The 15,637-nt window shown below is 32.1% G+C and overlaps 1 protein-coding gene across 1 annotated transcript; it reads left to right on the top strand.

Moving 5' to 3' along the window:
* Positions 1-1,684: 1,684 nt before the first annotated feature.
* On the top strand, positions 1,685-12,058 carry LOTGIDRAFT_156579 (hypothetical protein; the record flags this gene model as incomplete). Its single annotated transcript, XM_009047211.1, has 11 exons — positions 1,685-1,751; positions 3,973-4,080; positions 7,030-7,192; positions 7,452-7,568; positions 7,908-7,992; positions 8,395-8,667; positions 9,700-9,887; positions 10,237-10,544; positions 10,816-10,948; positions 11,255-11,337; positions 11,928-12,058. 11 exons carry the CDS (start codon positions 1,685-1,687, stop codon positions 12,056-12,058), a joined length of 1,656 nt encoding a protein of 551 aa, XP_009045459.1.
* Positions 12,059-15,637: the final 3,579 nt, after the last annotated feature.

The following is a 15,637-nucleotide window of genomic DNA, read 5'->3' as shown; positions in this document are numbered from 1 at the left end:
ACTTGTTGAAGAAATATGATCTCCAGCCACCCAATATAAAAGCCAGACATGCCCATCAGTAGTTGATATTTCTTGATTAGAGCATGTTAGCTTTAAATATTGTGTTTCAATAATTAGATTTATGTAATATAGTGTACAGGTTTTCTTGTTCCAGCACTGCTTTAAGGATTACAAACATACAAACTGAACACATAGTCACAAATATTAACAATCAACTCAAATCTACACACTGAACACATAGTCACAAATATTAACAATCAACTCAAATCTACACACTGAACACATAGTCACAAATATTAACAATCAACTCAAATCTGTTCACCCTGTTCTATCTTCTTTATACTTAATTCATTGATGAGCTTCTGTTCAACTCACCAATGTGATCTCATCACTCTGCACATTCATTACTTCAGATCTTTCTCTCTTTTTATATTCATTAAGTCTTAAGTTTTCAAACAGAAAGGACAGTCTCAGTACCAGTGTTTTCATTATGTTTTGGAGGAAAATTTATTTTTTCAACTTTCACTATATTGCATTTCATTATTTTATGGATTGCAAGTTATTGTGGATGAACACTGGCTCCTGAGGTATTTTATGGTAACTATTTGTAATACAAAATGACTTTTAACAGATTAAAATGGCTGTCTGTGAGAATTCTAAAGCACGAGTGCTGATATTGAATAAAAAATGATATATTTTAGACAGATCTATGTTTAATAATAGAAGGGAATTAAGTAGGGTATTAATAGCAGGGTTATATTAGGTTAGCCATGAATGAATTTTCCAGCTGATTGTCTGGGGTTCCTAGTGATATAATTGGCAGTAAGCCAGATGATAATCCTGTCATGATCCCCCTGTCTCTCCTTCCCAATATTCTCAAGTTTTTTATGAGTATTTTATGGAGGTGGTTACAAAATTTGTCTTTTAATTTTCTCTTTTATTGATTAAAAATAAAGCCTCGGTCCAATTTTCTGAACTCAATTTGACATCTTTGATCTCCAACCAAATAACTGGGAGATTGTTGACTTTCTGGAACAACCTCAGTCTGTGAGATAATTACAACTTCAAAGTATTGTCTGCTTTATTCTTGTAGCTTTCACTTGTTCTCCTTTAAAACTAGAAGAGATATTCGACATTTTTTATTGTGAAATCATTCTTTTTCCTGTGAGAGGGAGATGGAGAATATTCAAATATTTATGACCCCACAAAATATCAATCTATGAGTTATTTATCTGTAATAATGAATTATGAGTCCCAGATCAGTCACAATTATATAAGTCCATACAGAAAAAAAACTTGATTAGTTCGAGCAGTTAGATTCAGGAATTCTGAAGAATTTTTCAAATTAAAGGCAACACTTTTCAGAAAAGGATCTATGAATTTGCTTCAACACAACTATTCTCCTAGCAGTCCAATGTTTTTGAAGCCTATGAACTAATTCTGTTACATTTAAAAATGATTGAATAATCTTCCCTTAATGCTTGAAATGGATTACTTATTGAATCTAGTTCCATATGTTATGTCTATGCTCGCTCTGTCTTATATTTTTCAGCAGTTTTAGTGATTATTAATTGTCAATTGTCTATTACAGGCTGATGTTAGTCGACATGTAGAAGAAATATCTAACGATGTGAATATATTACTAGATAGATATCAGAGGGCAATATTAATAAATAAACACAGTATGACTACAGGACCAGTACAAAAATTACATCAACTATGGTCCCATTATACACAGCTTTCATTAGCAGGTTAGTTATTTTCCTCATACGTCTGAACTCCAATATTAGAAAGCTTCCATTTCAAATTGGAGCGGCAACAATTCAGCTCATCATCAATGAAGTTACTCCTCTGTCACAAAAAAGACAGTGTTTACAGTGTCAACATAGTGTCTAAAATAAATGGTAAAGAGGTTTTCTAAACTTTGTATGTGTATCAGGGACACTGATATTGATTGCACCCTTACAATTTTAAGTCAGACATCTGTGGCCTAATATGATTCAATTATCATAAATTTAAAGGCCTTCAGATTTACTGAACAGCTCTTGCAATAGTGATGTCATGTTTCAGTTAAGCATTCTATACTTATACAGGAACCACAGCCATCTGACTGAGAAAACTAGAACTGTGTAATCAGTTTCCCAGATACAACATAAAAAACTCCCAATCCCTGTAATTCCTATAATCCCAGCACCATGATTATATTCCTCTGGTCTTTGTTACCTTAATTTCGTTTTTCGCAGAAAAAATATAATGCTTTGTCAATTTGATAGAATGTTACATTTTTAGGTCTAATACTTTGTAAGTCTAAATGTCAGGTTTTTTATGGCGAAATGTCAGAGAGTGATACTCAATAACTGCAGGATAATTGAAATTGGCGTCAATTTAAAACTTCTGTACTCTTTAACTTTGATTGACAACAGCATTGTGAAGAAATTGAAGGTTTCTTTTTCAATAAATTTGCCAGCTTTGAAGAAATTGTTAGTGTTAAGGTTGATATTAGTGTAGTAATGATATGGAGATCTAGTCAGTCGCAGTAATTTAAACCCTTGAAATGAAGTCTCGTTTCTAATAAAACTTGGGATAATACTCTCTTTTCACACAATAGACTCATTATTTCACTCACTCCGATTACATTTTACCCAGGGATGTTGATTTTATTTTACTTGCCAGTCTTGTCTGATTGATGTTCCAAAATAACTGGTAATGGATTTTATCTTATAAATTAACTAGTTTTGTGAATTTTTGTGTTTTTCTTGTTTGATATTGGCAAGGGAATTCCCCTTCTAGAAAATTTAAAGCCATAGAGCAGTAACTTAGTAACAGCATCTGACAAAATCAACCTGGGGTCCGAACAACAAATTTATCAATTACATTCACAAAATTACTTCCACAATTGAATTATAATCAAGAATTCCCTGTCGTTCAACTTCGTAATTGAAATAGTTTTGCTTTAAATTGTTTTTTACAACCTTGAACAAATTGTCCTTTACTAACAAAATTATAAAATAAATTACATTGTCAAAATTGCTGATTGAATTAACCAGAATTTTCTTTCTCATCGGCTTTGAAGTTTAAAATAATTTTTGGCATATAATTCGTCTTAGTATCTTTGAACAAATTAGTCTTTTGTTGAAATGATAACAATTCCTTTTCAACTTTTTTAAAAACTATTTTTTGTATCCTAAAGGAATAAACCTGGTGTTAAAATATCACTAATTTGTTAAGATTAAAATTGCTTTCTGATTCCCTTGTAGCAAATTACAACTTTTTTACTCAATTCCATGTTTGTCCCAAAAGAATTGGGTAATTTGGTTTTTCTCGGAAGTAAGGAAGACGTCCTCATTATCTTATTCTCAAGATAGCTCATGTGTTATTTAGAATTTCAAGTCATTGCTGTAGTCAATGAGGTGTAATTTCCCTGATGATATAATGCTGATTGTATTTACCATTTAAAAGAAACATCTAATGACTTTCACGTGAAAAGAGATTGCACTTATTTTTTTAAAGTTTAAAATGCATTAACAGAGTGTCTTCATTTTGATCTCTTGAACTTGTTTATAAACATTTTTGTGCTTACAATTTAAACATTTTTCTCTGAAGATATCTTTTGTTGTTGAATATTTTCAAACCTGCCACAAAGCGAATGTAATAATTCAAATGTTTACTTGAATTTATTTTATTAAAAAGTATTTTTGTGGGATGTAAAAACTGTTTGCCTTTTTCTGGTCGGCTCAATTATCTGTGAGATTTTAATTTAGAAGATAAAATTATTTTTAAATTCTTTTAAAGCATAAGAGAAAAAACTTTTTAGGTATGTCAATATTTTTTATATGAAATTTACCCCCCTTTATTCTCGAAATATGAAAATAAATTTAGAGTGTTTAAAATTAGCAAAGTCAGACAGCCTCACTAACCAGAATTAATGAGGTATATTTTCTTACTCAGAATCTTATATTCTATGTAATATAGGTAAAGGATCATCAAGTATAGAAGAATATAGATTATTAATAAAACGTATACAGAGTCTAAAACATATTCTACAATGTCTACCAAATATTGTAGATTTAGACCTTAACGGTAAGTTAGATATTTTTACTCTCCATTTATCAATTACTTATAAAAAATGGTGATTTTGTGATTAACTGAATCAAAACAGGTAAGCAAATCTATGAATTGATACAAGTTTTATTAAAACATTGAAAGGTGGTTCCACAAAATTTCATGAACGAAGATACACTAAAAGATCACTGTTAAATTGCACAAACTGACAAATTTACTTACCATGGAAAAATTTCTGAAATCCAAATTAAAGACTCAAAAGAAACATATTTTCATTGGAAGTATTTGTACAAATGATACTAGAAAATTGTTGGAATCCAAATCCATTTCCCAAGACTCACAAAACATCTTATATCCATGACAACTACCACAGGAATAAAATAAATACTCCACACTTAATAGAACAAGTTGAAATAGACTTGAGTTCAATAAGCAAACATTACAAATAGTCTACTGAAATAAACTAATCATACTGGATAGGTTTCAAAACATGTCATATCAATAGGTAACTCTTGAAACAACACATTTCCTTTAAACTGTTCAATTATTTATTCTTTTGGATATTCACTATACACCATACTGTAAGAACACTGAATAGGTCATCTATCAAGGAAAATATTACAAATATTAAACGTAACGAATCACACTGTTGTAATGTTACAAAACATGTCATATCAATTTAGCTCTTGATTTCCTTTAAACTGTCCAATAACTAATATTTTGGATTTGCACTATGCTAAAGACACTCCTCTCCTCTTGAAATAACTATTCATTATTGGTCTTATATCAAGGAAATCTTCAATAAACATAACCGGCACACAATATACTGGACGATTTTATCTCTGTGAACACGTTATGCAGTACTGTCAACCCTTAACCAGCGGTGCAACAAAATATTTGCTGATAACTGTTCCATTACTTATATGTTTGATGTATACTATATTAAAGACAGCATATTCCTGTTACAGTAAGAACACTGAATAGTAAGTCTTCTATCTAGGAAATCTTCATTAAACTAAACGGTTCAAAAAATACTAGTTGATATACATGATTATATCCTACTGATGCAGTTGCAACTTAATAATAGGTATTCAATCAAGGAAATCTCCAATAAACTCAATGTTACAAAATGTTACAGACGATTTTATCTAGTTGTGCTGGTGTATTGATAGGTAATCAGCTAGTGGAAATTATCTAGTTGTGCTGTTGTATTGCTAGGTGACTGGCAAGTGCTTGCAACACATATGCTGAAAACTGTTCAATAAGAGTGGAAAAACTGAAAAGACTCATGACACAGACAAAATGAAAACTGTTGGCTTTAGAACTTCCATTGTTTAAGGCAATCTTTACAGAACTTATTGTAAACTATTATTTAATTATAACTCAATGATGAAAATGAACGACAGTTACAATACATGTTTTCTATACTCCATGAAGGAAAACTTACGGAAATCATTTTTCTGGAAATGAACTTTATAGATATACAGTCTGTCTTCCATGATGGCAATCTTTATTGAAGAAATCATAACCTATTAACAAAAAACATTTGCCTGGAATGCTTAAAAGTTTTAGATCATATACTTCTATCAAAGCAATCTTTATGGAGTTAATCGTTAACTGTGTAACTTTAAATTGATTATTTGTGCACTAGTCTAAACAATAGGATATTAAAGAAACAATCAAATCTGACAGGAACACAAGTTAAATTGAACAAGTTTGATAGTTTAATATTACTCTTAACTTATTTTATCTCATCTATCATTTATCTATTGATTTCTGTATAAACTAGTCCCAAACTTGTTCTGTATTTTTATTGGATGATAACTATTATAAGGATCTGTCAGAGTAAATCTGTTGGACTATGCAACACTTCAGCCATCAATTATACAGTACTCTCCCATTTTGGCAAGCTCTTTTTATACGCACACATGAATTGTACCAGATGATTATGATTTTAAGTGTCTTTATAAGACTAAGTAATGGGAAAAAAACGGCTGAAAATCAGGGGATATGAGTATGACTTGAATATAACTGAACTTCTGCTATGAATCTGGATTCTATTCAGCCTGTTTGTCTCTTGGAAGATGACTATTGAACTATTGAGCTATCCAGTTCATTTGTAAGAACTAAATTAATTTTGACTTGGTTTGTATAGAGTAAGAAATATCTTGATGGAATTAAAACTCAGGATAAAAGCTCAGAAATCATGACATGATTTATATTTCTGTTAGAAATCAAACATGAGAATATTTGAATTTATTTTGTCCTTGTTGGTACTAGAGTCTACGAAAATGGACAACAATCCCGCTCCCACAAACTGAGCTATTGCACTTAATTCTAAGAACAAGATTGATTTGGCCTGGCCTGTACTAAGTCAACTGTGACATAAAAGTGTCCAACTGGTATTCAATTACATGATAAAAAAAATCAGAATGGCTTCACTTATTGATTATAAATAGATCTCTTCTTGTCTGTTAACATAATTGAAATTGAACTCTTGTAAAAAGTTGTCATCTTGATAGCAGTGAGTTAATGATTTCGACAGTTTTTAGATGAAAGTAGTTATAAAAAAAATATATAATTGAAATTACGAAAGAACGAAATGTCATTCATATTTTCTAGAATCTTATTTATTGGATCAGAGGTTTTTCTATGGAAGGGCAGTCCTTGGAAATTTTGTGAACCCTTCTCAACACTAAACCCCCAGCCTTATAATCCAGTCTAGTAGAGATATTAGTGGACATCTCTGCATATTTAAATCTTAAGACATGCAGTGAGAAAATAGCAAAATAGATGAATTTCTCCATTACACACTGTATGGTCATGATGACAAACTGACAACACCTCAACCCTATTTCTCAATTAACCAATTTTTGTCAAAAAAGTGATGCTTATCAATGTAGAATTCCACGCTTGGGACAAATTAATATTTAAAAAAAAACAACTGAACTTATTTTTTATTTCCAGGAGAAATAGAAATATTGTTAGTAAGATTAGAGAAGACTAATCAGACCTTGATACAGAGTGAACCAGGTCGTGGTGGAGGTGCGTTCGAATGGATTGATAGTCTACTAGTTAAAGCTTTGATATCTGGACATTGGTTATTGATAGATAACGTTAATTTCTGCAGGTAATATAACTTTATACACTACTATTTTTGGTACTATTAATTAGAAGGCCACATAAATACTTAAACTTGGCATAAAACATAATAGTGATATCTTTATCTTCCATAGTGCTGTGTCAATATATTTTACTAATCACAAAGTGGTAATCACATATTGGTCTTTTAACTGTGTGTTCATTTCTTGTTCCATCCATCCATATTTAGTGTAGGATGCCAAAATTTTGTTCAAAATTTCTCATCACAATATTGTGTATTATTTCAGTGCCAGTGTTCTAGATAGACTAAATGCGTTATTAGAACCAGGAGGTGTGTTGAGTGTTAATGAAAGAGGTGTTATTGATGGACAGATACCCACTATTAAACCGCACCCTAATTTCAGGTAATTCATTAATACCTATTTTAAACTATGCATGATATACCCACTGCTGTTCTATATAGTATGAAGACATTGGCCAAGATGTCAAATTGTATGTCAAATTGTATGTCAAATTGATACCCACTGCTGTTCTATATAGTATGAAAACATTGGCCAAGATGTCAAATTATATGTCAAATTGTATGTCAAATTGTATGTCATCAAGCATCAAATGGAGTTAAACTAATTTTTTTAGCGAATTCAATTCGAGAAGACATCATCATGTTTCAGTAAAATACCTTTAGACCTGTATCTTTCATCTTGATTATTATAGAAATGATATTTGGCTATTTTATTTTCCAGATTGTTTCTAGCTATGGACAGTAAATATGGTGAGATATCTAGAGCTATGAGAAATAGAGGAGTAGAAATTTATATACCAGGAGAGGTATGTTTTACTTCTATTTCATTCTGTTCTTTTGCTGACTATTGAACACATTTACAGACTGGGATACTGGGGATAGATGGTTTATTCAAGGCCATGAGACCTTCAGACACTGACAAAGATTAGAACCAACAACCACCATTTGTGCCAAATTATTGAGCAGATAAGGTCATAATTTCCTTACCTTGAGCTATTGTGCTCTAATCTGTCCCCATATGAGATATAAAGTTGAGGTACTTTAGACTAAGGGGAATTTGCATGGGAAAAACATCAGGGTCTCATTCCAGTTTATCGTAAGTATGGTATTCCTCAAGGTAAAATTGTCGAACGTGGCCCCACCCTGATAACAGATAGCAATAGATCTAATATAGCGTTTAAATAGCATCTTAATATGTATATTTGTAGGTTGATGGTTGTACATATAGTAGACTAGACATACTATCAATGTTAGAGGGTATCGGTATACGTAGTTACAGCATCAAACATTGGCTAATATCAGTACATGACAGTGTTAAACAGGAACTACCATACACAGAGAAGCCTACTATAACTGACCTACTGCGATGTGGTGTAGTTGTTAAACAGCAGTTAGATAAAGGAATGCCTTTAATACAATCCTTACAACAGGCAGCTCATGATGTTTACTTACGTAGTTTGAAGACAAATTCCAGTAAAAAGGTAAGATTTGCAAGATATTTGATTGGCTGGGTGGTATCATCAAACTGACGAATGCTCAAGACGTCCGTCGTTAGACCCTAACTGAAGTGGCTAAATTAAAAGGTAATAAAAAAAAAAACGGAACGAAGGCTTAGTCTAATATTAATTAGACTGAATGATAAGCCAAACATCTCCCTTTTCTATTACTGACAGCTTGATTCCCTTTTGAAATTTGCTTCGTACAATTTCAATACCAATACTAGAGATTTCACTGTAAATAATAACTTTATTTCATGTATAAATGACTAAGCTCAATCCCCTGTTGCAACAAGCTGTGGACTATCAAAGCCTCACTACCCATTTCTCAGCTAGTAGATAGAAGGGGGGAGGTGTCACAAATTCTGTACCAATTTATGTTTTGGTGGACCGTAATAATGAAGAAAAATGACTTATTTAGTACATGTTTACAGCTGGTTGATCTGAAATAATGAGGAAAGATAACGTATTCAAGGTCATGACATGTTTCAATCAGTGTATATTATGTAATATAGAAAATAAATGATATATGAATATTGATTCAAAACTCTGTCAGTTGTCTTTATCTTCTTCTCACATCAAATGGGATTTTCTCCAGAATTTATGAATAGAAAATGTTTAGGCTCAATCAGCATTCTTGACATATTTCTATGAATATAGATGGGAAATTAAAGTTTTTTATTTTTTTTAACGGACGATCCAATCCCTTTTATTAGTGTGGAAAAATGAGATATTTTCTTGTCTGATTTTTCTGCCTTGATGAGCCAGAATAATTGCTTTTTATTATGGAAATTCTATCCCTTTCATTGGCGCAAAATTTTTAAGAGGTGTCTTGCTTGATTTCCACCTTTCTTTATTTTAATTTTTTTTTACACCAACATTATTTTTGGATATTAGATTGATACTGCAATGAAATTTCAGCTGTGCAGGCATATATTCTTGTATCCAACTGCTTGTCATAGATGATATTATTTTAATTCTGGAAAATTCACATTTCTTTTCATTTGTTCAATTCAGATTGCTGCAGAGATCATACAGAATTCTTGTAATGGTTTCAATATAAACCTGTCAACAGACGACTCTCAGAATGATCTGGTACCTCTAGTGTGGCCTGGAACATCAGAATTAAATGAAAATATTACATTGTTTAACACCTGTCAGGCTTCAGGAGTTCTCTCCCATTTCATCAATAAATACACAACATTGTAAGTGATATACTTATTTAATTTTGAAAATATTGGCTAAGCTGCAGTGGGTCATCAACATTAATTCATTTGATTTATCTGTAGAATTAGACTAGTTCTCTTGATGATTCTGATTCAGATGAATATCTGAGTCATATTGTTCAATAAGCATAACTCTTAATAAGCATGATCCTGTAAAACAACACTCTTCTTACCAACACTAGCATCAAGTGTTTGGCATTGCTGTTAGACCTTTAAAAGCATAACTTAGCTTATTTTTTGATAAATTTCCCTTTCTTTCACCACATAAACTGTAAAACCGTAGACTGATATCATTTCTCCTAATTGTCACTTTTTTTTTACACTTCAGACAAAACTTGCATCACCAATCAAGTACAGGTGAAATCAACACCACAATCCATTCACTAACGACAGCCTTTAGAATATTCCTGTCAGATACATCCCATAATAGTATAAAATTTAACCAGACCTGGCTTGAGGTGTTGGTACGACATCTGAACCTACCAGAAGACAATATACAGGGGGAATATGGATTCAGTGTATCAAGGTTTATATCATTATTACCTGTCTTGTACAGTAAATGTTGTCAACTGATGTTTAATGGTACAGTCAATAGGAAATATCTACATTTGATAGAAAAACTTGGCACAAAACAAGGTAACTTTCTTGTAGAATCAGTTCAAATATTTATCTAAACATTTTACTCTAAAAAATTTTTTTGTTGCCTATTTTCATTGTGAATCTTAAAAATACATTGGCATATTTTAGTGCAAAAAATGAGTCAAAGATAAGACCAAACATATTGATTGTTATATTAGTTGTATTGTCTCTTTATCTTGGGCTTAAAATTATTTTAATCTGCCCTGAAGCACATCAAAGATTGAGAAATTTTTCTTGACTTTTAAGAACTTGTAATATTTTATTTCAGGTATAAATATATTACTAGAGGAACCATGGGACATAGAAAATAACAAACAAATATTGGATAAAATACGACTTCAACATCTAGAGATAGACAGTTTTAACACTGAGATTGTCATAATGGACAAGGTTTTACACAGGTAAATAATTGTAAAGTTAAATTTTAGATCATTTGTCTTCCTCCCTTATTATTGTGAGATTTGGTGGCGAAAAAAAAAAAAACTTACTTGCAATGCCAAAGTTCATAAGAATGAAATGCTTCTATTGAGTGTTTGAATAGAAAATACTTGTTTAAGATAAAGTCTTTATAGGGCATTTAAAAATTGTAAGTATGATGTATAGACTTTATACAACTTGTTCAGGTTCATAAAAGGATTGATCCTTAATTGCATAATGTGGAACAAAACAGAAGGTAGTAAAACTCCATCTTGTCTCTCTTTTTTCAGATTTTATATGTTGATGGATGTTGGCATAATTCTCAGTAAATGTACAAAATGGCTGACTTTCTTAGAAGATCAATCTGTTAAAGGTAAGTCCAGCTTCTTTGAAAATTATTTACTAATAGAGTGGCTTTCTGAACAAAATGTGTCAACATTTTAGTTTGATTACAATTAGAGTAGTCAACCATAGCTCATAATGTTTCTGACCACAGTTGGTCTTGCCAAACATTCAAAAACTTTGGTGATATTTCAGAGTCTGATTTAGTCATGTGGTTAATTTGGGTTTTGACTAAGATTTTATTTGTATTTCGACTACAGTCAATCCTGACCTTAAAGGCACATTACGATTGACTATAGACCATGTGATAATATGATTTGTTTGTATAAGAACTTGGTGTAGGAAATAGTTAATTAATATATTGATAATCTATAGTTGTAATTGTCACATTATCGACTTCATGATTCTACAATTATTATTCCATTGACGGCATTTCCAATGGTTCTAGATGTCAATATTCAAATATGTATTATTGGCCTTAAGGTACAGTCTTTGTTGGAGATTTTTGTCTTGAGTAAAATCTCACATTTGCTCGGGCTTCCACAAAAAGATTATCTTGGCTCCGACAGGATTTATAATATCAATCAAGCTTGATAATTGTCTCGTCTTTTTTATCCTCAGCAAGACGGACCGTCATCAGTCGATCATTTTCATTTTTCTTTCAATTGCATGCTCCGCATTGGATTATCAACATGTTGGAAAAAGACCGACTTGAGATTTTTGTGTCCTTGTGTGCCCATGCCAATTGGTGAAACTCTTGACAAGACTCTAGTCAGTAACAAAAATCACCGTCTAAGGCCGTTCGTGTGCCGTTTAATTTGCCCTTGGACTATAAATTGACCATGCAGGCTAAAAGAACGAAGTCTATAGCCCTCTGGTAGAGCCATGTCACTGCTTAACATTTGAGCTTTGCTGCTTGACTTTACATACAGCTAAATAAACATCCTTGAAATTATTTCAATTCATCACCATACTACAATCACTACATCAATATCAGCTTTTAACTGACCCCTTGGTCTATAATTTGATCCTGTGGGCTACTAGAAGCAAGCCCTACGAGAAAGCCTGGATGCTGCTTGTCAATCACCAAAAATGAACATTCTTAACCTAAATCTTTTCTTCCCTTTCATTACTAGACTATAGTCATTATAGGCCTACTAATAACTGATGTGTGAGTATCTACCAATGAAGTTGATTAGGTCCTTTGATGGTCAACTTTTAATTCACCCCTTAGTCTATAATTTGACCCTACCACCATCTTTAAATCACTCATTTTCAGCCAGTAATTATTGCCTTTGATGTGTCAATGTTCTTGCTTGATGTCATCTTTCCAATTTGTTAGTAACAGTCTCCAAGTCTTGTGATAACTAATTGTATTTTGACCCTAGTGCTATTAATTGCCATGTTAGGAATGGGGTGATGTCCTGTAAAATATATAGATTAATGAAGGAATAGCTATAACTGATGATGGTTAAAAAGTCCTTTGAACTTCTTCTGATATGGTTGAAAGACCTGTAGGTCCACCATCTTGTTCCACCATCTTGTTCCATCCAGTTTCCCCTTGTCCAGATGGATGTGATTTGTCTTGGAACCTACTTTGAAAAAGAATCTCTTTGTCAAAAGTGGTGCATCAAAGAACGTACAGTCCCTATGACTACAGGAATTTTGATAGGAATGTTCTATCCAATACCATGCTGAATAGAAGGATGCTTAGCACCACTTAGTTTTGTTCATTTCCTCAGCATTTTCATATTATCACGCAAAAGTTAGTGGATCATTATTTATTGCAATTTTGAAATGGCCACCATGGTAATTATTATCCTTGTAAAGTGGTCCTGTCTTAACCTCTTCCATTAATCTTAATGTTGACTAATGTCAAGGCTCTGATTGGTCAGAATCTTCAATCAAGAGTGATTGATGACCTATGACCTTTGACTCCAATTGACCTCCACAATCAGTTCTCTGATTAGGCCTTGATTAAAGCAAATATTGATAGAAATGATATCAATGGAAGAATTAAACCAATACAAAGATCTGAAGTTTTAATAAGACAATCAAATATGGAAGCGTAAATCAAATATCATTACAGGCCCTTCATATGCCTCTTGCAATCAGTCCCTGAAATTAGCTACACTTCCTCCTATGAGGTGGATGCTTGTAAGGTGCTACATTTGCAAAGCTAGTGCTTGCTTACAAGTATTTTTTGGCATTACACAATTACTGATCTTGTTCTTATTATGTCAATAAAACTCCACTAAAAAAGTTGTTCTCTCTCTGATATTTACATTTCCCCGTGTCAGTGATGCAGGTAAGAGGGGTTGACATGGAAAAAGCGTCTAGTCGTTCGGATGTGACAATAAACCGAGGCCCCGTGTGCTACAGACTGTGCACGTTAAAGATCCCTCGACAGTTTGAAATCGAAAAAGAGCAGGCTAATGTCGCTGTCCTGGCAAAATTTCCCTCATCGCACCCTGCATGGCGTTGCCCGTCTTCATTAGCCCACGTGGTGCAGAAAAGTAGGACGTAAAACTCAATTCACTCTGATATTTACACATAGTTTATTATTATTGTCTTAGTTATATAATGAAACATGGAGTGCTCTAGGTAGTAAGATTGACAGACCATTTCATAGAAGATAGTAAATATTACAGCAAGATAAACATCTTACTAAATATAATAACTAATGATGATAATAACTTTCTTAGATGTTCAGTTGTAAGAGACACTCTTCCTTGTGATCTTTCCCAATAATCTAATATGTAAAGTCTTTGAATGGCATTTAGCAATTGTGAGTACGGTATGTAGACACAGCTTTATGGAACAACAATCACTGGTTAAAGTTTTATGTAAAGTTTCAACGTGTTTCCCCCGTCGTCCTCAGGCACATAATGTTAAGAAGTGATGGGCAAACTATATATATATTATTACATGTTTAAATTATTTTACCCTCACTCTTTTCAAGCTTGTTACATAAGTGATGTACATAAGTGATTTAAACCTTGTGAAAGAAGGATGGTTTTTCTCACAGACAAAACTAAATTTGTAGTGGATTCCCTCTGAAATCTGTAAAAGGTATTGGAATAAAATAGCACTCATTATTTTTTTGCAATTTTCAATCTTAATGATGAGATACAAAAAAAATTTCTCTTGCAGTCAGTTTCTGTTAAAATCTGTGAAAGATATTGAGACTCTAAACATTACAATATAATTAAAGTAAAAGCGAGTCATTTATCATGAGAAAGCTGTCTAGCTAGATTATCATTACACTTTATTCAAGCTTCCTTTTTAAATTTCACTGCATATAAATCATTCTTAAATCCCATGTTAAGACTGTGTTGAGATATTGGTAAATTGATTTTAAATTAAATGTTCAAAGGAGATTTTTTTTAAGACTGTTGCATTTGGCTGAGTATTTATTGAATTGGAAATGATATCAAAATATTTTTTTCTCTTTTCTCAATAGTATGAGTTTCAAGCCAAATTTAATTTAGAAATGTTTCTCTGATTCTGATGGAGCATCCTAATCATAATTCTAGACGATATTAAATTATTTGTATTTTATAAAATTCTGCACGCTTTCAAATCTATATAACGATTTTGCATAATGAAATTTGAAAAGTTTTATTAAGCCTCAAAATTTTTTAATAAAAGTATCTTTTGAGTCAGTATTAATGCTAAAATTATTAAAAAAAAATATTTATTTAAAAGCTTCCTTGAAATATATAGATTTTGCAGTAGTAAAGTCTAACAATTTTGTACAGCCTTTTTAAAGAAATTCGAAAAATCTTTCTTTCTTGCAAAACACGAATGTTTCTTTCTTTTCATATCTTCTTGTAAGTGCTGATTGCTGATTTGTACAAATTGTATTTATTCAAGATGCAGAAATCTGATAAATGAATTATCTACCCTGATTGCCTCGTAGAGAATTAGCAATATTCAGACGAGATTGTCCAGTCATTGTAGTAATTTGATGATTTAGATGTAGGAGATGGCCAGCGTAATTTAGTTAATGTCCATGAATTTATCTTCATCATTTATCTAGTAGTGTTTGTCATATTGGTCATGTCCGTTGCAGAAGTTATCGAGAAATTTTGCCATGTCATTGTATGACTGGAAACTGGGTTAACTCTTCAAGGTGTCTCTGGTCCTTGGCTTAGATACTGATGATGTCATCTGACCTTGTTTTTTTTTATCAGTTTTGGAGGGTTTGGCATGGATAAGCTTCTTTTCAGTCGCTCTGTGTGTTCTACAGACTGCATATTAAAGATGCCTCAACAGTAGGGAGCAAACAAGATTACGAGTATGAGAATATGCATGTGAAAGTCATTCTT

The sequence above is a fragment of the Lottia gigantea genome, assembly GCF_000327385.1.
Source record: "Lottia gigantea unplaced genomic scaffold LOTGIsca_11, whole genome shotgun sequence".
Taxonomy (NCBI): Eukaryota; Metazoa; Mollusca; class Gastropoda; family Lottiidae; genus Lottia; species Lottia gigantea.
Note: the sequence above shows the minus strand (reverse complement) of the source record. Positions and strands in the feature narration are given on the sequence as shown.